Source organism: Grosmannia clavigera (genome assembly GCF_000143105.1).
Source record: "Grosmannia clavigera kw1407 unplaced genomic scaffold GCSC_140, whole genome shotgun sequence".
Lineage (NCBI taxonomy): Eukaryota > Fungi > Ascomycota > Sordariomycetes > Ophiostomatales > Ophiostomataceae > Leptographium > Leptographium clavigerum.
The window spans coordinates 1519830-1541747 of NW_014040801.1; the positions used below are offsets into that span (position 1 = coordinate 1519830).

At 54.3% G+C, this 21918-nt stretch overlaps 6 protein-coding genes across 6 annotated transcripts; 3 read left to right on the plus strand and 3 right to left on the minus strand.

Annotated features, from left to right (window-relative positions):
- Positions 1 to 805: 805 nt before the first annotated feature.
- Positions 806 to 2881, plus strand: CMQ_909 (uncharacterized protein; the record flags this gene model as incomplete). Its single annotated transcript, XM_014317988.1, has 1 exon — positions 806 to 2881. One exon carries the CDS (start codon positions 806 to 808, stop codon positions 2879 to 2881), a length of 2076 nt encoding a protein of 691 aa, XP_014173463.1.
- A 559-nt stretch (positions 2882 to 3440) lies between these two features.
- CMQ_368 (ammonium transporter) lies at positions 3441 to 5109 on the minus strand (the record flags this gene model as incomplete). Its single annotated transcript, XM_014317447.1, has 3 exons — positions 3441 to 4003; positions 4069 to 4992; positions 5040 to 5109. The coding sequence occupies 3 exons, from the start codon at positions 5107 to 5109 to the stop codon at positions 3441 to 3443; spliced, it is 1557 nt and encodes a 518-aa protein (XP_014172922.1).
- Positions 5110 to 8408: 3299 nt separating this feature from the next.
- On the plus strand, positions 8409 to 13066 carry CMQ_1726 (3-phytase a precursor; the record flags this gene model as incomplete). The annotated part of the gene is made up of 12 exons (XM_014318805.1): positions 8409 to 8451; positions 8867 to 9910; positions 10577 to 11180; positions 11245 to 11329; positions 11394 to 11556; positions 11621 to 11644; positions 11705 to 11772; positions 11829 to 11890; positions 11947 to 12092; positions 12153 to 12241; positions 12304 to 12420; positions 12494 to 13066. 12 exons carry the CDS (start codon positions 8409 to 8411, stop codon positions 13064 to 13066), a joined length of 3018 nt encoding a protein of 1005 aa, XP_014174280.1.
- Positions 13067 to 14824: 1758 nt separating this feature from the next.
- On the minus strand, positions 14825 to 15832 carry CMQ_1191 (succinate dehydrogenase iron-sulfur mitochondrial precursor; the record flags this gene model as incomplete). Its single annotated transcript, XM_014318270.1, has 3 exons — positions 14825 to 15145; positions 15230 to 15378; positions 15433 to 15832. The coding sequence occupies 3 exons, from the start codon at positions 15830 to 15832 to the stop codon at positions 14825 to 14827; spliced, it is 870 nt and encodes a 289-aa protein (XP_014173745.1).
- A 1196-nt stretch (positions 15833 to 17028) lies between these two features.
- Positions 17029 to 18207, plus strand: CMQ_779 (5-azacytidine resistance protein azr1; the record flags this gene model as incomplete). Its single annotated transcript, XM_014317858.1, has 1 exon — positions 17029 to 18207. One exon carries the CDS (start codon positions 17029 to 17031, stop codon positions 18205 to 18207), a length of 1179 nt encoding a protein of 392 aa, XP_014173333.1.
- Positions 18208 to 18957: 750 nt separating this feature from the next.
- On the minus strand, positions 18958 to 19882 carry CMQ_572 (uncharacterized protein; the record flags this gene model as incomplete). Its single annotated transcript, XM_014317651.1, has 3 exons — positions 18958 to 19106; positions 19164 to 19607; positions 19687 to 19882. The coding sequence occupies 3 exons, from the start codon at positions 19880 to 19882 to the stop codon at positions 18958 to 18960; spliced, it is 789 nt and encodes a 262-aa protein (XP_014173126.1).
- Positions 19883 to 21918: the final 2036 nt, after the last annotated feature.

Genomic DNA, 21918 nt, shown 5'->3' on the forward strand with positions numbered 1-21918 from the left:
ACGGCAGTAAGTATGATTCGAATCGTTTGCAAAGCTCTACAAAAGAATTTTCCCTTTTGGCTCTGGACTAGATCATTATCGTGGGTTTGGAAATCGGCCGGCCGTCTTATCTTTGTCGAGCAAATGGCCGCCGCACATATCTCCGGTTTAAGCTCTGCATTAATGTGAGAAGGCCGAAAAAGCCAATCACAATTTATGTCTCCGCACAATCGCTGTCGCTTTGAGTGCCTCTCTCCACAGCCATTTTCACCCCGTTCCCTATGCTACCTAACAATGGGCACCCATCTTGGACCTCAAACTTTGCATCTCCCATGCCCATTGTCAAAGTCGTTTAACTGCAGGTAGGCGGAAGAGGAGAATTACAGCTGGAACCCTAGTTTTGAAGCCAGCAACTCTTTGTTCAACGAATCGAGTCGCCGAATCCGATAGGCCAAGACAAATATGGGCAGTAGAGCTGGAAGCCTGACTTTTTACTTAGGAGATTTTCCGCCCTCATCTCTTAATATCCCGTTCCGTCTGCTTTCTGTCGTCCAGTCGGCATGCATCGGGCAATTAGTCGTGCAACGCAGAATTGGCAGCGGAGCATCTCATGACTACCCGAAGCCCCCCAGCACTTGACTTGTCATCTTTTTGTCGGCAGCCCGAAACAGCAGATTGAGAGCGGCATACATGAACGAAATCGGCTTGCAGGCGCCGCCACACCTGCCCACTGGGACAGAAGGCTTCATGTTTTGCAATTACTTTCAGGAATACCGTACTCTGACAACGTCTTCCAGAGCAATCTCAAGCCACTCTCGTCTGCGGAATGGATTTTAGTTTCCGAGCCATTCACGATGTCGTCCATCCCACGGCTGCTTTTTCTGGACCAGACGAAGAGGTGGACTTCCAGTCTGTCCATGAGCAGGAGGCGGGTTTCGCTGGCGGTGAGAGTGGCTGGGAGACGTCCCAGCTGAACCCCAAGAACCGCATCACAAGCCTTGCACCGCTCTTGCATCCCCTGTGGCGCCTTGATGGCAGCACCGGCTTTGGCACGCAATACTATGCCATCCCTCTTTTTCTAGCCGACCCGTCGCCCATGCGCATCGACGTGTTTATCCACGAGGGGGCGTTGTATCCTCCCCTCTTGCGCCAGCTTCTCAACCTCGACAGAGCCTTCTCGATCAAGGATGCCGGCCGCCTTCGGCAGTTGGGCATCACCCAGCATATCCTACGGATCTTACAATGGCATACGGTACACCCAGATGGAGCATTGCACCCGGATGTTGTGGCGAGATACTACCAACGCGGTCCGTTTGGGTCTCGCATTGTCATCGACAATCTCAGCTGCCACATCCATAAGTCTCGCATTCACGTCTATCTCAACTACCCATTGGAAGAGGACCTGCTGCCATATCGAGAGCTCCTGGCAATGTGGGGCCTATCAGGAGAACAGCCAACCGAGCCGAAGTGCGAAGGGAAAGAAGAGGGAGAAACGTCAAAACCCACTGGTTGCCAAAAAGGCGCTCGGGACGCCAAGGGAGCCAAGCTGCCGCCAGAGGTAGATATACATGATGTGATCCTAGTCCGCCAGCTGCACGACAGCGTCTGCGAGGTACACATCAAGGGCGACCCCGAATACGAGACGAAGTTGATCTTGCTCAAGTCTCTCAACAGCAGCGTGAAGTACTTGTACCACGAGCTGCGCACACTTCTCCGGGACGTGCCTGCACACGAGCATGTCATCGGCCGGCCTCGACACGTTATTTCCAAGCCGTGCATGTTCGGTGGAAAGCGCGGCGTCGTCGGGTTCACCCTCCCATATTACCCGGTTGGCACTCTGCGCGACGTGCTGCCCATTCTGCGGCTGAACGGCCGTCTCGCCCTGGATGACCAGCTGCGCTGGGCCTGCCAATTGGCGCGTGCCATGTGCCACATCTGGTACCAAGGCCAATGCTACTACCCGGATCTGCGCCTAGACAACATCGTGCTGAGCGGTGCTAGGCCACCAGCAGGCGACGTTGTCGTCATCGACTTTGAGCAGCGTGGTGTCTGGAGCAGTTTCTCAGCGCCTGAGGTCGACTTTGTCGAGAATCTGCGGATCCTGTCTCGCGACGACGCGGACGTGGCCAGCGCCAATCCGGACCATGTCATCCCAGAAGAGCACTGCGAGCACGCAAAGCAGGCACTAGCAGGATGCTGGGTGGCAGCAGCGGCTGCAGAAGGCCGTCAAGGGGGTGAGGAGGACACCCAGCCCCCCCACGACCTGGCTGCGGTGGCGGCATTCATTGCCCACCTCGAGGACGACACGCGATACACCAACCCGGCCCACGGCTACAATATAGCTTGGATCTGTCTCACGCGGCGCGAGCAGGAGGCTGCCATGGTGTACATGCTGGGACGCGTGCTCTGGTGCATCTTTGAGGGCATGAGTGCGCCTCACCGAGGCGCAGTGTGGCAGTCATATCGCTGGGAGCCGGAGGAGGTGGAGTTTCCGTCATACTTGCGCACGCCGCCGTCGGTGCAGGAGCTGATCACACGGTGCCTGGGCGAGGGCGGCACCCGGGAGCAGAATCAGTTTGTGCGGAGGGGCGGGAAAATTTACATGAAAGAGGAGGCAACAAGCGGTGAGCAGCAGCAGCCGCAGAGCGCTTACGCTGCCGGCGGTTCCGATGGCACTGCCTATCGACTAGTGGCGGACAACCTTGTGAGCAAGGCACGGAAATTCTGGCAGACTCGGTTAGCCGAAGGAGCTGCTTGGCTTCAAGAGCGGAACTGCCGTCTGCTGCAGGATAAGGCGTCAGCCGGCGGCGATGGCGACAGAAGCGAGACTGCATACGGCCGGCCGACTTTGCGCCAGGTGTCCCAGTGCCTAAGCGAACTGCAGGGACAGCTTGCATCGTGACAGGGTGAAAGGATGGCCGGAGCGAAGCGGGCGGGACATGACGGCTGCCGATCATCTCGATGCACGCTTTGGAACGGTCTGGAATAATCGGGAAAAGGGGTCATTCATTTGTAGACACATTTTCAGGGACGGTCGCTTTGTTCAACAAAAGTGTCATACCCGTACTCGTAGCTATATATCTATCTTATCAAAGCAAATTTTCTTATACTTTTTCGTCCAGAGCTTAGCAGGATGCTTACTAATTGTGGCTGTTGTCTGCGCGCAGCAAGTTAGTTCTCTCCCAAAGAGCGATTACTCAGACAGCTGGTGATTTTTAAAAGATCTCCAACTGCGATCGTACATGCTAATAGCTAGCGTTTCTCGCCCAGAGGTTAAAGGTACTCCGATATAGATTTCCAGATACTAAAACGCTACCAAACCCAAATCCTCCCATGGATCCTCTCAGAGGCTTCCATACCCAATAATACAAGCCATACAATAATCCAATGCTGCAAATGCGGACTCGCTGCCATTATTTACTTTTCGCAATGCCAAACATGAAACAGGGTTGAAGAAACTGCTACGGTTTCTCACGATTCCCGCGCTCCCTAGGGCCGAAAACGGGGTCTGGCGATGCACGAGACGGCGGATGTGAGACCTGAGAGTCCTGTGGCGGTTGGCCGTTCGTCATGAGCAACTGGTGGCCCTCGATGCCATGCTGCGGTACCATGCGCGCGCCATTTGGCTTGGGGTCCCTCTCGGCAGGGGTCCAGGCGAGGTAGTCGCGACGGACCTCGACGTAGTCGTAGGCAAACTCGCCATGCTGATCATCGTCCATGCCCAACAGCTCGGCCTCTTCGGAGGCGCGCAGATGCAGGCCAGGAATGAGGTCGATGATCTTGGCCAGAATGGCAGACACGGTGAAGGCGTATGCGGAGCACGCGACGAGATAGGCGATCTGGACATAGAGCTGGCGCCAATGGCGGTTGAGGAAGCCGCCGGAGACGAGGCCCGTGTTGACGCCGTCGAGGCCGATGATGTAGTCAGCAGCGAAGAAGCCGTTAAACAAGAGGCCAACCATGCCACCGACACCATGCTCAGCGAAGATGTCGAGGGAGTCGTCGATGCGGAGGAAGAATTTGACTGAGCTGTCAGGAAAGAGCACAAAAGAGCATTGAGCGGAGGGGCAAGGAAAGATAGAACAGTACCCTTGGTGGCAAAGTTGCAGGAAATCCCCGTGATGACTCCGAGGATGATGCTCGCCCACGGTGGGATATAGCCCGAGGCGGGTGTGGCAGACACGAGGCCGGAGATGGTGCCGGAGCACCAGCCGACCAGCGACCACTTGCGGGCGAGGCGGAAGTCGAGCAGACACCAGGTCATGGCGGCGAACATGGCGGTCAAACACGAGTTCCAGCAGGCCATAGTGGCACGCAGATTGGCGCCAAAGGCAGAGCCGCCGTTGAAACCTAGCCAGCCGAACCACAACAGGGTGGTGCCGAGGGTGATGAGGGAGATGTTGTGGGGGCGGAAGTTGAGCATCATCTTCTCGTTGCGACGACCAAGCACCCAAGAATAGGCAAGTGCAGAGGCGCCGGAGCCGATCTCGACGGGGCCACCGCCAGCGTAATCGAGGACGCCGTATTTAAAGGCCCAGCCATTGACGTTCCAGGCCCAGCAGGCGATGGGGCAGTAGACGATGGTGGCCCAGAAAAAGGAAAACACCATGGCTGGCACCACGCGGCCACGCTCAGCCGTGGCACCGACAACGAGGGCGACTGTCACGGCACAGAACTGCATCTGGCAGAAGGAGTACAGCAGCTCTGGGATCAGCGGTGAGCCGGGCGACGGTGTAGCGAGCGTGTTGCGCAGGCCGAAGTGGTGCAAGTTGCCGATGAAGCCGTTGGTCGCGGTGCTGCTAAAGGCCAGCGAGTAGCCCCAGAAGTACCACTGGAACACGATCACGCTGAAGGACATCATGCACACCCATATCAACGACAGGGCCGACTTGCGCCGTGCCAACCCCGAGTAAAGAAAGGCAATGCCTGGTACCATGATGAGGACCATGCATGATGCCACGATGATGAACGCCTGGTCGCCCGATTGATACCATTGGTTCAGGTTCTCGGTTGCTGCGCATTGTTAGCAGCAGCCGGGGGTAGGCAGCAAGAGGACGCACTGGAATCGCCGCCGGTCTCGGCGTTGGTGCCGTTGAAGACGGCCGGCGCGCCGACCCATGGATACGACATTGGTGCTGACGGATTTCCTGCAAGAGCAACTTGGCGACATGAGAGAACCAGGCTGGGGATGCAGCAGTGCGTGAAGGCGTAGAGGCGCAGAGCCGTAGAGACGTGAACAGGGATAAGAAGTCAGGAGACAGTCAAAAGACAAAGGGGAAAGCCTTCGAATAAGTAAAGGATGAGAGACGAGGAGGAGCTAGGAGTAATATGGAGAACGGGAAGAAAGCTAGTGATGACGAGAGAGCGAGGCCGTCTGCCATGCGATACCAACCTGCTGGAGAAGCACAAATTGTATTACTCCGTACCCGTAGCGAGATACGAGTAGGCCGACCGTCCATACTCGTAGTGCTGTATTCGTACGGAGTACCTGATGCTGGTAGGGTGAGAGATATTTCTTTCGCCCCCGTTCCACTCCAGCGGCAATGCCTAGCGTGGAGCCATCATCTTTCATCAAGACGGGCCCGCCGTAAACCCCACGTCCAGTAGGGGAGTTGTGTGACTGTCTGTCTCTGGGCGTAGGTCATGGTGCGTGGTTTGGATAGAGCATTTTGGGAAGTGGGAGTACCATGTACGGGTACTCGTGCTTGTCTGGGCTGGGCCAGTTGTATCGGATGTAATAAGTAACGGGGCCGAGAGAAGAAGGGTATCAGCAGAAAGTGGAGGTACTTTGTAGAGAGCTGGCTAGAAGAACGCCGCAAAGCGGATTCGTCTCGCGTTTTCGAACAGTGGCATTATGGCTAGGAGAACAAGACCTAAAGTAAGGCCACGGCTTAGAATATCCTCCCTTGATTCGCCTCTATGTGTATGTCTTTCAGCACCGTCTCCTCTTTTTGCGGGTGTTGGTCTGTTGCAATGATTGTTCCGCCTCTGGCTTTTGTTTGCTTGTCAAAACGCGCACAATATGCCAGCTTGTCGTCTGCTTGGCTCAGAGCTCCGACCGAAAGATGCATAACAACGACCATCGCTTATAGCCCAACTGCAGACAAGTCATGCTCGTACCCGTAGTACCAATGTTTCAGACCAGTGAATCTTGGTGTCCAGTATCAGCAAAGTTCTTTCCGGGCCTTTTCAGAAAGCTGCTTCGATATGGCACGTTGTCGTCGAATTGCAGCTTATGGTCGACCGATGGAGCTTTTGGGACCAGGGTAGAAAAGCCAGGCCCCGGACACTAGACAGAGTCAGGCTTGGCCTTTAGCGTATTCTTTCTCTTGCTGCCCATACGGAGTATACGGAGTATATTCTGTGCTATTACCCCGTACGGAGTACTTGTAATCATCTCCTTCCGCTCTTTCCCCCCGGAGGAAAAAAACACCCCCCCACTGTGCAGGAGCAGCTGCCGGCGATCAGAGTGCGGAGGGCTTAGCTCCCTTTTCACTATTGCCTAATTCGTCATGTTCGACCTTTTTTTTCTTCACCATCAGGCGACCTCGTAGAAATCATCGCCGTCTTCCCGCCCTCACTCTGCCATCACCCGTTCAGCTTTCATTATCGGACTCTCCCGGCCACATGTGATTGAGTGCCAAGGTACAGCCGCTGATGCTCTATACGCCCTGCGCCCGTCATTGCCCTTGCAAGTGCGGCTCGGACCCTCAAATCCCCCAAAACGGCTTATTTGTTACTTAATAGTTATGTATCGCCACCACAAACCGTTACAAACGGCCTGTGTTCAGCCAGTCCTGGGCGTGCGATAAACCTGGCGTGCGGTAACTAAAAAAAAACCTGCGCACACAGCTGGACCAGAGCTCCGGGATGAGCCATTGACCAATCGGCAGTCGGCTTTGTGATAACGCCTTCGAAAGAGTTTTGCTCACACACCCGGCTAGCATGTTCCGCCTTCTTCTTGGCCTACCCCTTGGTCTCTTGGGGGTTCTCTTTCATGTTCCAACGCTAAAACAAGCTTCTACGACGATGCACCTGCGCAAGCCCTCGTGTTCCCCACCTCGTTCCCCTGGCACGACTCTGTACGAACACATCCGCGGGCCCCCTGGAAGGCACTTGAATGGTTGTCTTCTTCTGACAAATTTCGTCACTGAGCCGGCCTTCCTAGCTCTGCCTTATCATTCCAATACGAGGGACGAGGCGTCCAACGTCGAGTTTGTGTTGGTCAGACATGTTTGGCAATCCTTACAACAGACCGACACCCCTGACAGATCGTATCTTACATATTACCCTCACATCCATGCAGTACATCCCCAATAAGCCGGGCAGCGTTATATGCATGCGAAAGAAAGTAAGTATGCGTTCTTTCCAATTTCTTTAGCACCTCTCCCTTTGGGGCATAGCTGTTTTTCTTGTGTTATTATTCTCTTCCTTTTTTAGGCTGATCGACTTTTGGTGCTGCCGCGTTTGTCCCCATGCGGAGCAAAGAGCTTACTCGTACAGGTCAGAAAGCCTCATGCACTGAATGTCTTACGCAGAAAACCAGGCAGGTCGGGAGACTGTCCTGTCTTGACTTGCTATCGCAGAGCAAAGAAAATATGCTCATCATCAGGCCAACGGCCTCGGCGACTCCACCTATCATAACGCTCTGAGTGGCGCGATTACCTCCCTCATATTTTATTTTTGCTGGGCGGTTCTTCTACAGGGTAGAGTTTACAGTGCTTGTCGGCCCTCACAAACTACGCCTCAGCTCACATACCATCTGACAAGAGACATGTTCGCTTCCTCCGTGAGGGCCTGCCACGAAATTTGCCACTCCGTGAAAGACTCGACCGCCTGCGTGGGATGATAACTACTGCTTTTACTAGCAAAATTCAATCACTTAAAAGTAATTAACGAATTTCGGCTGTTCCTGGCAACCTCGACTTGTCCAACGTGGCTTAGCCGTGATGCGCCTCGGGCATGGATGCAGGACAAGCCACTAAGGCTACACTCGCTGCCCTTCATTGTATGACATCTTTGATAAATCTCGAACAAGCCGCGTTCATAATATCATCTGTCCAAGTTTATAACAAAGGCAAAAATGGGCGAGGACAGCCGTCCTCTCTGTGACCGATGTCGTCTGCTGATGTCCACTGAATCGCTTCAGAAGGAAAAAACCATTCAGGCACTCGCCGCTGAGGTCGTTTGGAGACAGACCACTCTGCCAGCTTTGCCACTACCTTTGGGATGAGAATTGGCTGGAGAATGGAGGATGGTGTGCTTCTGTGAAATGGGAGCCTGTTGTCGGTATCTCCCGATTGCGTGACCTTGTCGAGGTGCCAGTGGGGGTAGCTTTAGAGAATATCGGCGAGATTCAGACGGGTTGGGTTGTCTTCAATCGTGAAGAAGCCTTGCATGTTCATATCGAGAACGACGCAGGAAAGTACATGAACGATCACCGTGCGTTTCTTGACCTAGTCACAACTGCCGGTAAGTATGTACCTCCCGAACAGTTCGTTTCTCTCAGGCCGTGCTTACTCGTTGCGAACAGATAGCTTGTGTGCCGATATCACAAAACTACGCTATATTGATTGGAACAGTCCAGTCTCGCACTGGATCCCTGCTATCAAGAACCTCATCACAGACTGCCACAGCAAGCACGATCATTGCCAGCCCCTTGAGCCAAAGCCTCTCCCACTAAGGCTCCTACAGGCTCAAATCAACTAGCCATATTTGTCCCAAATACGCCTGAGTGTGGCTCCGCGAAACAAGGATGAGCTTGGCCTCTATGCCGCCCTCAGTTACTGCTAGGGCGGCCCGCAACGGCTGGAGCTAACCACGAGCAATATCCATGCCTTGGAGCAAGGGATTGATACAAAGTCTCTCCCACAAACTCTGCAATAAGCGATTCTCGTCACACAGCTCCTCGGACTAGAGTATCTGTGGGTGGATGCTTTGTGCATCATCCAGGATGATGACGCCGACAAGGCCGCGCAGATCTCCCAGATGCATGACATTTACGAAAATTCGGCGGTAACGATTTCAGCCGCTTCTGCAAGCTCCGTTGAGCAGGGGTTCCTGTCGTTCCATGGCTGGCATACGGACAAGAATCCTCGGTGCGACTTGGCTGTACGCTTTGATAACAATGAGCTGGCCCCTCTTTATCTGGTCCCCGCGTACATCCACCAAACGAACGACTTTCCTATCCAGAAGCGAGGCTGGACACTGCAAGAAAGCATGTTGCCCCCGCGGCTGCTGGTCTTTGGCGATCTAGAGCCATATTTTTGCTGTCGGAAATATAAATATGTGCATGTCGCCGGGTCACTCGTTCGTTACCAGGACGTAAAACTGCCGCGATTCAATAGCGACGGCTCGACAGGCTCCTCCTCTACCGCACTCCAGTTTCGATACAGGGAGGCATGGACCCAAGTTATCGAGCAATATACAGATCGCACGCTAGGTGTTAAGGAAGATCGCCCGTTTGCTATAGCTGGCGTGCAAACTTGGCTCATCAACATCTTAGAAGACGAGTGCTACTTTGGCGTTTGGAACTCACGAATCCTAGAGGGCATTTACTGGAAGGTAGAGCACAAAAAAGGCCGAGAATCAGGGCACATCACAAACTGTCCCAGCTGGTCGTGGATGTCCGTCCTAGGAAGGGCCAGTACGGGGTTTGCGTTCTACAAGTTTTATGCTCGAACCACGGCTGAATGGGGCATCGACTCTGATCATCGAGAGGTCATCTTGCATTGTCATGTCCTTACGCTGGCCGACGTCACTTCTAGTGATGTGCGGGAATCATGGCCAGATGTTGTTACAGAAGAAGACATAGACATGGGCATAGGGACTGATGGGTCGATCAAGAACTATCGCTGGGCGGACGACGTGTGTTTTCTCGGCCTGTACGAAAATTACAACTTTTTGAAGGCCCTCGCTGCAAGAAGCTATGGTGATGATGTTTATAAGCGCGTTGGACTGGTGAATCTGGCGTGTGCACCGAGGTGGTTGAAAAGCCCAAAGAAGAGGGTTATTTTGAGGTGATCTGAAGGGATATGGTATGGTGACCTATCGGTGGCCACAGGTAGACTGGAGCGTGGCATCCTGATGCTTGAATCGGCGGTGATACTAGGCGAAGTCTCCGTGCCCAGTGCGATGGGCGAGGTATATTTGTAGCTGCTTGCGTGACAATAGCCGGACGCTGGGTAGTCTATTCTTTTGGTAATCCCTCCGTTCTGTGGCTTCTCTGTAACGTCTGCTAAGTGACTGCCTCGTGGCGTCCCACTGAGTCCAGGAAGCCGACTTCTATCATTTAAGGGCACCACGTCTGTGTGGGATCGCCCTGTCGTTTTAGCGCACGCATGGGTCACGTGAGAGCCAATCAGATGCCCCATTCGCGTCTCCAGCTGCCAGCGCGAACTAAGTGACGTCTTGGAAACTTGAACGGGTCCGTTTCGGAGAACAAGCTACGACACAAGTCAGCGCGCCACGCCCGCAAATATCGCCGTCTATCGACCATCCTCGTTTTGGTAGGAAAGAGTGGCTTAAAAAGAGAGAAGTGAAAAAAGAGAGAGAGAGATGCCGGCCCAGCAGTCTCAGAGCCTCTCGGCTTCGTTAGGAGGCAGCAGCAGCAGAAAGACGAGATACCAGCAGGTAGCTACGACCGATGTCGGCGACAGGGACCTCGAGGAAGACCGCATCTATAGCGGTGAAGAAGTTGACGAGGAGAGCAAAGCGGCAGCCAGAGACGAGACGACAAGCTTCATGTTGCCGCAGAGCCCCTATCCGCCGCCAGCAGCACTGTACCATCGATCCGGCGAAGGGGCTTCGGCCTGGCTTTTGCGACGCACATTTCGCACCGTGGCCATCGCCTTCCTGACCTGTCTGTTCGTCTGCGTGGGCTTCAAGTTTGTCAGCGATAACAGCGGCCTGTCGCTGGTGCTGCCCGACCACAGCTCACACCACGAGGGCAAAACAACTGTCCATGGACCCGACTCCGATTCCGAAAGCTGCCGCTGCAGCGAGACTGTCACGGTGCCCCAGCACTTCCAGACGTCGCCACAGCTGTTTGCCGGCCCTACGGCGACGGGAAAACCGGCATTTCTGGCGCAGACTGTGACCATCAACCCGTCCGCGACATACGTGGCCAACCAGCCGCTACAGACCAACATCGCCGTCGATGGCCAGCCGGCAGACGGCCAGTCAATCTTTGAGAACATGGGGTGGGTTTCCTATCATCCGCCGTGATGTCGCTTGCTTTCGCGCTCCTCTGACAGGCCCTGCTAGATACCTCTCCCCCTACAAGCCCTCCCCGGGTTTTGGCGTGCAGGAATACGCTCTCCCGCCCGGTGCAGAGATCGTGCAAGTACAGGTGAGCACTAAGAACCTTTTTGAGAACAGCTGGTGCCCTATCGGAAAGCTTACTGGCAACTCAGATGCTCTCCCGACATGGATCGCGATACCCGACGCTTGGTGCCAGCGTCTACGACCTGGGGCAGAAACTAGCCAAGTCCAAAGGACAATTCAAGGCATCCAGTGCTCTCAGCTTCCTCGAAGACTGGGAATATAAGATGGGTCATGAGATCCTCGTTCCGAAAGGTGCTTTCTACACCTTTCTGATACGCCCCCAGAAATCAGCTTCTGTCATGCTAACTCGCTTTAGGACGACAAGAACTCTTCGACTCGGGTCGGTCTTATACGCCAAATAAAACTGGAGCCTGAAATACAGTACTGACACTCGACTTAGGCATCGTTCACTCTTACATGTACTCCAACCTCTACAATCCGAATAGCAAGATCATTGTCCGCACTACAGTACGTTCTGCCTTGATTTACAATTCTCTTATCGCTCCTCTCTCTGACACACAAAGACCCAAGATCGTATGCTCAAATCTGCCGAGAACTTCCTCGCTGGGTTTTTTGGCCTCGAGTGGTGGGTTCCCTGTCCATCAGCCAGTTCACCAGTTCTCCCCGCTCATCGTATCTTAGGACCAACAATGCCACAATTGAGGTGATCATCGAGCAGGACAGGGCCAACAATTCTCTTGCTGGTTATCTGAACTGCCCCAACTCCTACCAGGACCACACTGGCACCGATGCCAACAATATATGGGTGGAGAACTACCTACGGAATGGTGAGCCAGCACTTCTGGGAGAAGATGGGTTGGTCTGGTCTTTTTGCTTACATTCTATAGCCACGGCGCGCTTCCGATCTATGCTCGACGGAATCGAATGGACCATCAAGGACACGTACGCCGCACAAACTCTGTGCCCCTACGAGACTGTAAGTGCCCTTTCGAGCTACTCTCCGCTTGTCTTGGCCCTACTCTGACACCCAAAATCTAGGCTGCATACGGCTTCAGTCGGTTTTGCGACCTCTTCACATACGAAGAGTGGCTTGGGTTTGGCTACTCCATCGACTTGTCGTTTGCTGGTAACAACGGTTTTCAATCTTCTACAGGGGTAAGTCAGCAATACCCTGATGAGATATGGCAAAAGAGCGATGCCGAGAGACGTGCTAACAGGGATTTTCCAGAGAGCCGTCGGCATTGGCTACCAGCAAGAGGTCATTGCACGCCTCAAGAATCATACGCTCGGCTACTCGGGATCCCAGATCAACGTCACTCTCGACAACAACACCGACACTTTCCCGCTGAACCAGAGCCTCTACTTTGACTTCTCTCACGACACAAACATCGTCTCCATCCTGACTGCCTTTGGCTTCCAGCAGTTTGCGACCCTGTTGCAGCCGGCTGCGTATCCGGGCCAGCACAACTTCACCGTCTCACACATCGTGCCCTTTGGTGCCCGTCTCGACATTGAGATAATCAGCGCCCCGCGCCCAGTGGCAGCCGATCGGTCCGGATACGAGGATGGTGTCAGCAACCGCGAGACCAAGTATATCCACTTCATCCTCAACCAGCGTACGCTGCCGCTGGGCTTCAGCTTCCCCGAGTGCGATGCCTCACGAGTGGACGGCTGGTGTGAGCTGGATACCTTTTTGCGCGTCCAGGAGGCCATGCCGGCACGAGCAAAGTACGACGAGGCTTGCTTTGGGCCGTTTACGTCGCGGCCGTATGGCATGGTCATGGACGGGGCGCCGATGTAGTGTGGTGGGAAGCTAGGCGTTCCAGTTATTCCTCCGAAGGCAGACCTGCTGCTATAATGTTCGCACATCTTGTCTTTATAATGTAATTAATACTATCTTATCGGGAACTGGAACAGCAATACTATAGACAAGCTCTTAGTAGTCATCGTTCATATATTCATGGGCCGCATAGCTTTTCTTAAGCGCGGCTACTAAGAGCAAGCAGTGAGAGACCGAGACTCGGTGCGTGAAAGTTGCACCATACTGTCTATATCTGTGCAAATACTAAGATAGAGTACTTGAATAGCAGGTGATTCCATTCAGTATCTGACTTTGATTATTTTGCAACTACTAGAGAAGAAGGTATGGGATATGAAGCTCGTTCTTGCCTGAATAGGTTATTGTGCAAATGAGCTACGTCTTCTTCTTGGTGGTAATCATCTCATATATCTGCATTTCCAGTATCTCCTTCGTTTCAGTCAAATGGCATTGTCTTCCTACATTCGTTCCAAGTCACAAAAGCAAGCTTCCCAATCATGAAGTGGCTTTCTCCGGTTCTCGTCCTTGTGACAGGCGCTCTGGCCATCTCCTCTGCCACTCCCATGCGGCTTGCGATGGATCACAACGTCACATGCAAACTCAAAGTCAATGCGTACGCAGCCTTGTACAATTGAGCGAGCTTCGCATGATTGCTAACACGCACAAAGGCCAGGAGCCACCCCCGTCCATGGTCACTACCTAGCCATCGATCCCGACGAGAGAATAGGTGTCTTGGACCACGTCGACCCAAATACAGCCCCCCGGTTCTACTCCGCTAGGGTTCAGGGGTCCACGACCGATGCTTCCCTGCACCTTTTCCCTAGAACCGCCAACGACTGTGTTTTGGCGCTCTCTGGCCACGGTGGACTGTGTGGACTGCGCATTGCTGCAAGTCCAATCATAGGACAGGCACCGATCGCTGGTCAGATTGACTGGGAGCCATTTACTCTGAGCGAGTCCGACGACGGCTTCGAAAATGGCGCCAGCGACAGTGCCTCCCATTCAAACACAAACCTAGTGTACAGCAAAGCCAAAGGCAGTTGGCTGGCGATTCAAAAAGCGCAAGGCTTCTACGAGGTTGTTTGGTATGACGGTAAGTCGATACAAATAATGCTTGCACCCCCTCCACTGTCTCTTGAAAAGGCATCAACTAATATGGCCACAGAAAAGTCTCTCGTCGTAGAAACCTACACTCGCATTAACATTACTTGTAAGTCGGCGTCGGAGTAGCTCAGACGCTGAGAGCTTAGCCAGCCATTCCCCACTTACAGAGACCCGGATTTGCCGAGCAAAACCACGCGCCAATTTTGGTTTTAGCATGTGCCACACCCGAAGGTTCTTCACATGTGTCAAGCGCAGTGGTTGTGATGAGCTTCTCTCAGTTTCAAATGTGATTTGAGTTTCCTCATATGCCATTTACACATATGGCAGAAGAAGACACTAGATTATATAAACATTGTGTAATACTACAGCTGCTCCGTCCTGCTGCAACAGTGCTCCTCGAGTCTTCCCAGAAAAATATGAGAATCGGAAGGGCAGGTTCTGGCGGCAAAAATAATAGGACATATTGTAATTGGGGTTTTTTTTTTTCGTTTTTTCTTGACCCTATCCGTGCCTCACGAGCCCGGGCTTCCTCATGCTCTCAGAACCCGTGACCTCCCTGGCTCTATCCTCTCAACTCCGGCTTCCTCAAAACTGCGAAGCAGAAGTTTATCTAGGCCACCGGCTGTGCCATGCTGCTTAAAAGGACATCTGCTTCTTGATCTCGGCAATGGCGCGGCCGGGGTTCAGGCCCTTAGGACATGTCCGAGTGCAGTTGAGAATGGTGTGGCACCGGTACAGGCTCATCGAGTTCTGGAAATACTGCAGGCGCTCAGCCTTCTTCTCGTCACGCGAATCGGCCAGCCACCGGTATGACTGCAGCAGGATGGCGGGACCCAGGTACTCTTCCGAGTTCCACCAGTAGGACGGGCACGATGTCGAGCAGCAGAAGCAGAGAATGCACTCGTACAGGCCGTCCAGCTTCTTGCGGTCCTCCTTGGACTGGAGGTACTCCTTGCCCTGAAAAGATTTCACTTGTCAGCTGGGAAAAGATGGGCGTCCGGCGATTGGTTCGGCCCTCTATATTGGGTGGTGATCACGTACATCAGGAGCAGGCGTGGTCCTCTGGAGGTATGGCTTGATAGACTTGTACTGCTTGTACAGGTGCGTCAAGTCAGGCACGAGGTCCTTGACCACGTAGGTGTGCGGCAGCGGGTAGACCTTGGCCTCAGTCGTGTCTCTTGGGATACGGCCTGTAGGAAGCTGTTAGAATGCACGGCGCGAGAGAAGAAGACGCAGAGACGCACACAGGCAGGCCAGCGTGTTCACGCCGTTGATGTTCATGGCACAGCTGCCGCAGATGCCCTCGCGGCAGCTACGCCGGAAGGTCAGGGACGAGTCCTGCTCGTTCTTGATGCGAATGAGCGCGTCCAGCATCATGGGACCGGTCTTGTTGAGGTCGAGCGAGTACGTCTCCATGTGCGGCTTCTCCGTCGGCTTGTCAGGACTCCAGCGGTAGATTTGGAACGTCTTGATCAGGGGAGCCGGCTCGTCGGTGCTGACAGATGCCATGGAGCGCACAGATTGTGAAAATACGGAAGACGGGGATGCAGCCGCGGCCAGCGTCGGCCGCAGGACAGACAGCAGTGACCGTGAAGAGGAGGATGCGGCCAGGAAGCGCATTGTGGAGGAGCGGAGTGCGGCCATGGTGCCTGTTGTGCTTTGCGTTTGTCTCCCTGGGCTGGAAGCTCAAGACGATCGGGTTTTCTTCACAAGACGGTTCTGGCGGGGTCCGAGGTAGCTTGCCGATTGCTCTCTGGGTGCGTCTATCGTGCCCGGAGTCGCATTGAAGGCCAGGAGACCGATGGAGATGAGGACAGAGAGGGAGCACGAGGGATTAGAGGGGAGGAATGGGTGCAGGCGTGCCGAGTTTGTGGTATTTTTTTTCGTCATTGAGCACTGAAATTCGGGACACCTCGGTTAGTCCAATCCGCTCTATCCCCACGCTGGGGCAGCAGGGCGCCCTGGCCAATAGGCGCTTCCACATTGTCAATGGCCCTTAGCCGGCCGAGGAACTTTCGGGGAGACGCTGACTGGGCAAAAACGTCCTTATCGTGGGGAATAACTACAGTAGCTGATGTTAGCAAGACACTGTACGGAAGCGCGTAGCTTGGCGCCAGTACTGCCTGGCTGCTCTGACTGCACAGTGTCTGCTAGCAGAGGACCTGCTTCTCCGGAATGCACCTGTATTAGCGGATCCCTCAGAGCGTGATCGTTCCGCCATTCTAGGCGCGTGGCCCCGCTAGTGACATAATACGGTTTGCTCCGTATTATGAGCTGGTCGCTTTTTCCCAATTTAATTTCGCCTTGGCCTCCTGCGGATTTTCAGCTGCGAAAGGCGCATCATCTGTCGTGTCCCGCGCTCCTGCTCAACCGCGTTTCTGTTTCCAGCCAATGGTGTGGTGCATAGCATGTCAATGCAACCCTTTCCACCCCTATAGACGATAGCTCTAGCACAGACAGCGTGCCTGTGCTGGCAGTCTCTGTCGGCCGTTTCACACGCGCCCATTCTTCTCGCCGGATCAAATCGGCAACGCGGACAGAAGCCGAGAAATGGCTGGTCAGGGCGCACGCTTCGCACTGTCTGCCGCTAGACCCTGTCGGCCGCGATGTATGTTCCGTTGGTTCCTCGCTGTAAAGGGGTAAACTCTGCAGAAGGCAGAAGGCAGAAGGCAGAGAGCAGGACAACATGATCTAACCACGAGTGAATAGTGTCTGTAGTAGCCTTGTCTGCACCATTATCAGCGCCGCCCTTGTCTTTTTCAACACTGTCAGCACTGTCAGCACTGTCGACAGCATTCTCCCAGCCCACAACCCGCCGGCTCTCTACACTGCGTCCACGCATGCCGTCGTCGGGTGGCCTGAGGCGGCCAGGATTCGCCACGCAGAGGAGCTTCTTCTCGTACGGCGTGGCCGCCTCCTACATTGGCAAGGGCCGGCCCTACGACCCGTCCAAGCATGTGTTCAACTTCAGCCCCCACTGTCACCAGCAGCAGCAGCAGCAGCAGCAGCTCCAGCAAGACGGCAGGCCGGGCTCGCGCCCCGAGAGCGGCCAGGACGCCTTCTTTGTCAGCAATGTGGGCGATTCGGGTGCCGTCGCCCTGGGCATCGCCGATGGCGTTGGCGGATGGATGGATTCGGGCGTCGATCCGGCCGACTTCTCGCACGGCCTCTGCGAATACATGGCGACAGCAGCCAACACGCTGCGCTGGCCGTCTTTGGCTGCCGGGAAAGCCGAGGAGCCCATCCCGGCGCGGCAGCTCATCCAGCTGGGCTATGATGCGGTGTGCCGCGATCGCTCCATCCCGGCTGGCGGCTCGACGGCCGTTGTCGGTGTGCTGACGCCGGCCGGTCTGCTGGAGGTGGCTAATCTCGGCGACTCCGGCTTCATCCATCTGCGGCTCAACGCCGTCCATGCTGTCTCAGACCCGCAGACACACGCCTTCAACACACCCTTTCAGCTCAGCGTCATCCCGCCGAGCCTGTTGGCCCGCATGGCCGCCTTTGGCGGCGCCCAGCTCAGCGACGAGCCACGCGATGCCGAGGTCAGCCGGCACGACCTGCAGCACGGCGACGTGCTCGTGTTCGCCTCGGACGGCGTGTGGGACAACCTGTTCAACCAGGACGTCCTGCACCTGGTGAGCAGCGCCATGCAGGCCACGGGCGCATGGTACAGCGCCGACGACGCCGGCCTGCGTGTCGCCCCGGCATCCGACCTGAGGCGGCTGATGTACCCGCAGAGTGCGGGCGCAGAACGCCTAAGCAGCAGCAAGTCTGGCGGCGGCGTCGTGACGCTGCAGAGCCTCATCGCCACCCACATCACGGCGGCTGCCAAGGCGGCCAGCATCAACGACAAGCGGGACGGACCCTTTTCCAAAGAGGTCAGGCGGTACTATCCCCAGGAGAGCTGGCATGGCGGCAAAGTCGACGACATCTGCGTCGTCGTGGCAATCGTGTCCGAGGACACGGCGACAGTAAACGGCCAGCCGGCCCCCGAGTTGCCGCTGAAGAGCCGTCTATAGGACGGAGGTATCTGGTTTTGCATGCCTTCAATTTGTCATGTGTTTCCTTACCTCTTGTAAGTCGCACCTCAGAGTATTGTTGTAAGCATCTTTTCGGCGTCTCGTGGTTTTGGTCTGGCTGTCATCATTGTTGTCTTTTTGCCTTTTGACTTGGAGAGAGCAGAGGGGAGATCATAGAGTAGATACAGTGTGAGTATGTAAGTACACAAAAAATGCATCGCTTGCTGTCTCACACAGGCTTCGATTACGCGTTGTCGCTTCCATAGTTGGCATGTTGTCTCTTCGGTCAATGCCTCATTTGGCAGGCCATCTGTGCGATGCGATCGTGCAAGACGAAAAAGGCTGCAAGATTTCATGCACAAATGTCACATCTTCGATTGCATCCCCTTTGCATAATCTATTGGCCAGCATCTGCCTGAAGTGGGCCATGCTTACGTGATTTTACGAGCTTCCACTCATATTAAGCTTAAACCTAGATCACCAATCCTTCTTTATTATCATTATTACCATGTCGAACATAAATATGCAGCCAGCTTTAACAAAGCATGCCATGCCGTATTCCCCATTTGCCCACAGCGTGACTCCGCGTGGACTCGCCTTGTCCATTTCGTCTTTGCACCCAGACTACGACCCAAGTTCAGACATTAGAAACGGCGCCACAGACAAGATGCCAAATATTAATTTTCCCTTTCGCTGCCAACATTAAACGCGCTTCGCGGAAATGGTGCAAAATTACAGATGCCTCCCATCTTAGTTGAAGTACATCAGGGCAGCAACGGTGACGAGGATGAAGGCCAGAGGGGACTTCTCCTTCATGCCGCTGTTGGTGTTGGCCGGAGCGGAGGTACCGGTAGCAGAAGCCGAAGCGGTAGCGCTCGTCTTGCTCGCCGTGGACGTGGCTGCTTTGGGTTAGTTGCTTGATTTGCAGTGTGACCTAGGTATGGATGACTGCTTACTCTTGCTGGTGCTCAGGGTGGTGCTCGAAGAGCTCGTCTTGGTCGCCGAGTGCGACGAAGTGGAGTTGGTCGACGAAGAGGCAGAAGACGACGCAGAAGACGATGCCGAAGACGATGCCGAAGATGAAGGAGCAGAAGACGAAGCCGGAGCCGACGAAGCCTCAGCCGATGAGGCAGGGGCCGACGAGGCAGGGGCCGACGAGACGGAAGCCGACGACGAAGTCTTGGCCGACGACGAGGCAGAAGAAGACGCGCTGGTCTTGGATGCGGTGCTGGTGGCGGCAGCAGAGCTGACCGGGGCGGCACTGCTAGACGACGTCGTGCCGAAAAGGCTGAACTGCACGCTGTAGTTGGTCGTCTCCGAGTCCGTGATCTCAAAGGCATACACGCCACTCGTGATGTCGGCCGGGCACGTCCATGTGAAGCTTGAGCCAGAGTCGCCCTCTGTGTGTTGGAGACACCATGTCAGTCCATCTGGTGTACATTGCACTGCTAACAGCAATCAAACAAGAAAACGCCTTACTGTCAATGGTCTCAACCGGCGTCAGGTCGGTGAACGCGCCCGTGGCGAAGACGATGGTGACATCGCCAGTATTGCCAGACCACGTCAGGGTGAAGGGCTTGCCAGGCGTGACGACAAAATTCGCATTGGTGAAGGCAACCTTGGCGTTGGCGGCAGCGGCTAGAGACGCAAGAGCGGCGGTGATAGAGAACTTCATGTTTCCGGTTGGTGATGGGGAACCCGAAAATTATTGAATTTTAGAAAAAGAACCTGGACGAATCGTGGAACTTGACTACTGCGATGGGGATCGTGTCAGATGAGCTGGTTTCAGAGCCTTGCTGAATGGAGAGCGGCAGGACAACTTACAATACGAGAAACGTGGTTGCTTTTAGAAAACGAGGATGAAGATGCAAAGTTCACAGGAAACGAGCGAGAGGCGTGTGGGACAGGAGATGCCGTATTAGAGAGCGGTCGGAAACGATGGGAAGCAAGAAGGGAAGGACCGGAGAGGAGAAAAAGGGGGCTATTCCCAATAAGATGAGAAAGTCACAATAATACAAATATTTACCCAAACTAAACTGGTCGAGACTCTCACACGAGCCGTTAAGGTGTTATTGCAGCCACACTAACCCGTCTCGAGAAACGGCCCGGCCCCACACAGCTCTTCTTGCCAAATGAACGATGAGATACAGTTGCTATACGGGACCCCCCAGATCAGTTGATGCGTTGCGGAGTCCGAAGGCGCCTGGAGGGTATGAATGCGACGGGGGCTTTCGGCCTCTCTGTTGGCCCGTTTATCACAGACATTCCCTGCAAGTACGGTAGTACTCCGTATCCTAGCAAGATATCTTACGAGGCGCTATAGAAACGGGCAGTTGGTAATAGTGGACATGACGGATACCACGGCTTTCAGGATTTTCTTCTCCTCTTCCAAAGCACCCAAGAAAGCCACTACATAGTACACCGTTTGGTCACAACACGCCATCGTACCAGTGCTTTCGCGCAAATGGAAGCGCAGCAGCGAAGCAGCGCGACCGAGCTGGATGTCTTCCCGTCCTTGCTGGAGAACACATGATCGAGCAGATCGGCACCTCGTAAACGCGCAAAACGCGACTGCCCAACTGTCACGAGCTGTTGGTGTGCTCCACAAATCTCCCCACAGCTCATGCAAGGGGTCTATATTTTCTCTGCTCTCATTGCACAGCTGGCCGTACCTGACTGCCAAGACATGGCACAAGGGAACGTCCTAGCAAAGGGGCTCAACGAAACGTCACTCCACCTTGGCGGAGAGTCAACGCGCCCCAATTTCTCTTCCCAATGCACGGACTGGAGGCAAAAGAAAGTGAGAGGCTGAAGATAATTTGACCACGAGCGCTTTTGAGGCTTCGGGCATTGCTCCTGTCTATGGAGTACTACGACGTATGTATGCATTTTACTGGTACTTTTGCAAGTTGATCGGTATGTGCACCTTGGTAGTGCCGATTGGCAGAGCAACACTTATTACAACGCCCCGGTCTTGGGAATGTATCTTACCTATGAGTACGGGGTACTCGTACGAACACGCGTTGTGCACCAACATATGGTTTGGCCAGATGCCCTCGGCTTCAGGTATTCCAAACTGCCACCACGGAACATCACAGAGGACGACACGTCGCTTATCCCATCATTTTGTTACGAAGCGAGACAAATCGCCTACTTGTGATTCATATTCAAGACAACATGCAAGCACCCGTCTCTGTCTCATTGTTTCGTGTGGGGAAGCCAAAGGCAATTGCACCTTGCAACGAAGGCCTTGTTTACGACGCACGCCACTCGTACGGAGTAAAGTATAATTTATCGCACACGAAAGGGCCTGTCGGCATGACGACACGCGCAAGAATAAAGATACGATGGCAAATTTACGTCTCCGTCTATTACGTGCTTCAGGTGGTCTGCGCTTGACAGTGTCAATATTAGCGATGCAGACCACAGTTTCCTTGCAATACGTGCACAAAACAGCATTTGATGATAATGCAAGCTCTCAAACAGGCATAGCACCATCTGTCCTCCCAGGAGTCGACACGTGCCGAGTAAACACGGTCGCAGGTAGCAAAGCTTCGACATGCAGTCCCACCAGGGAAACGTTAACACAAGATACTTGTATCTTGCATACTTCGTACGAAGTGTGTAGGTGTCTTATCTATGTTAGCCGATTGTGCTACTTACGTCGCAGTAGCCACTCTTCCATGCCATCATGCCTGCTGTCAGTCGCGT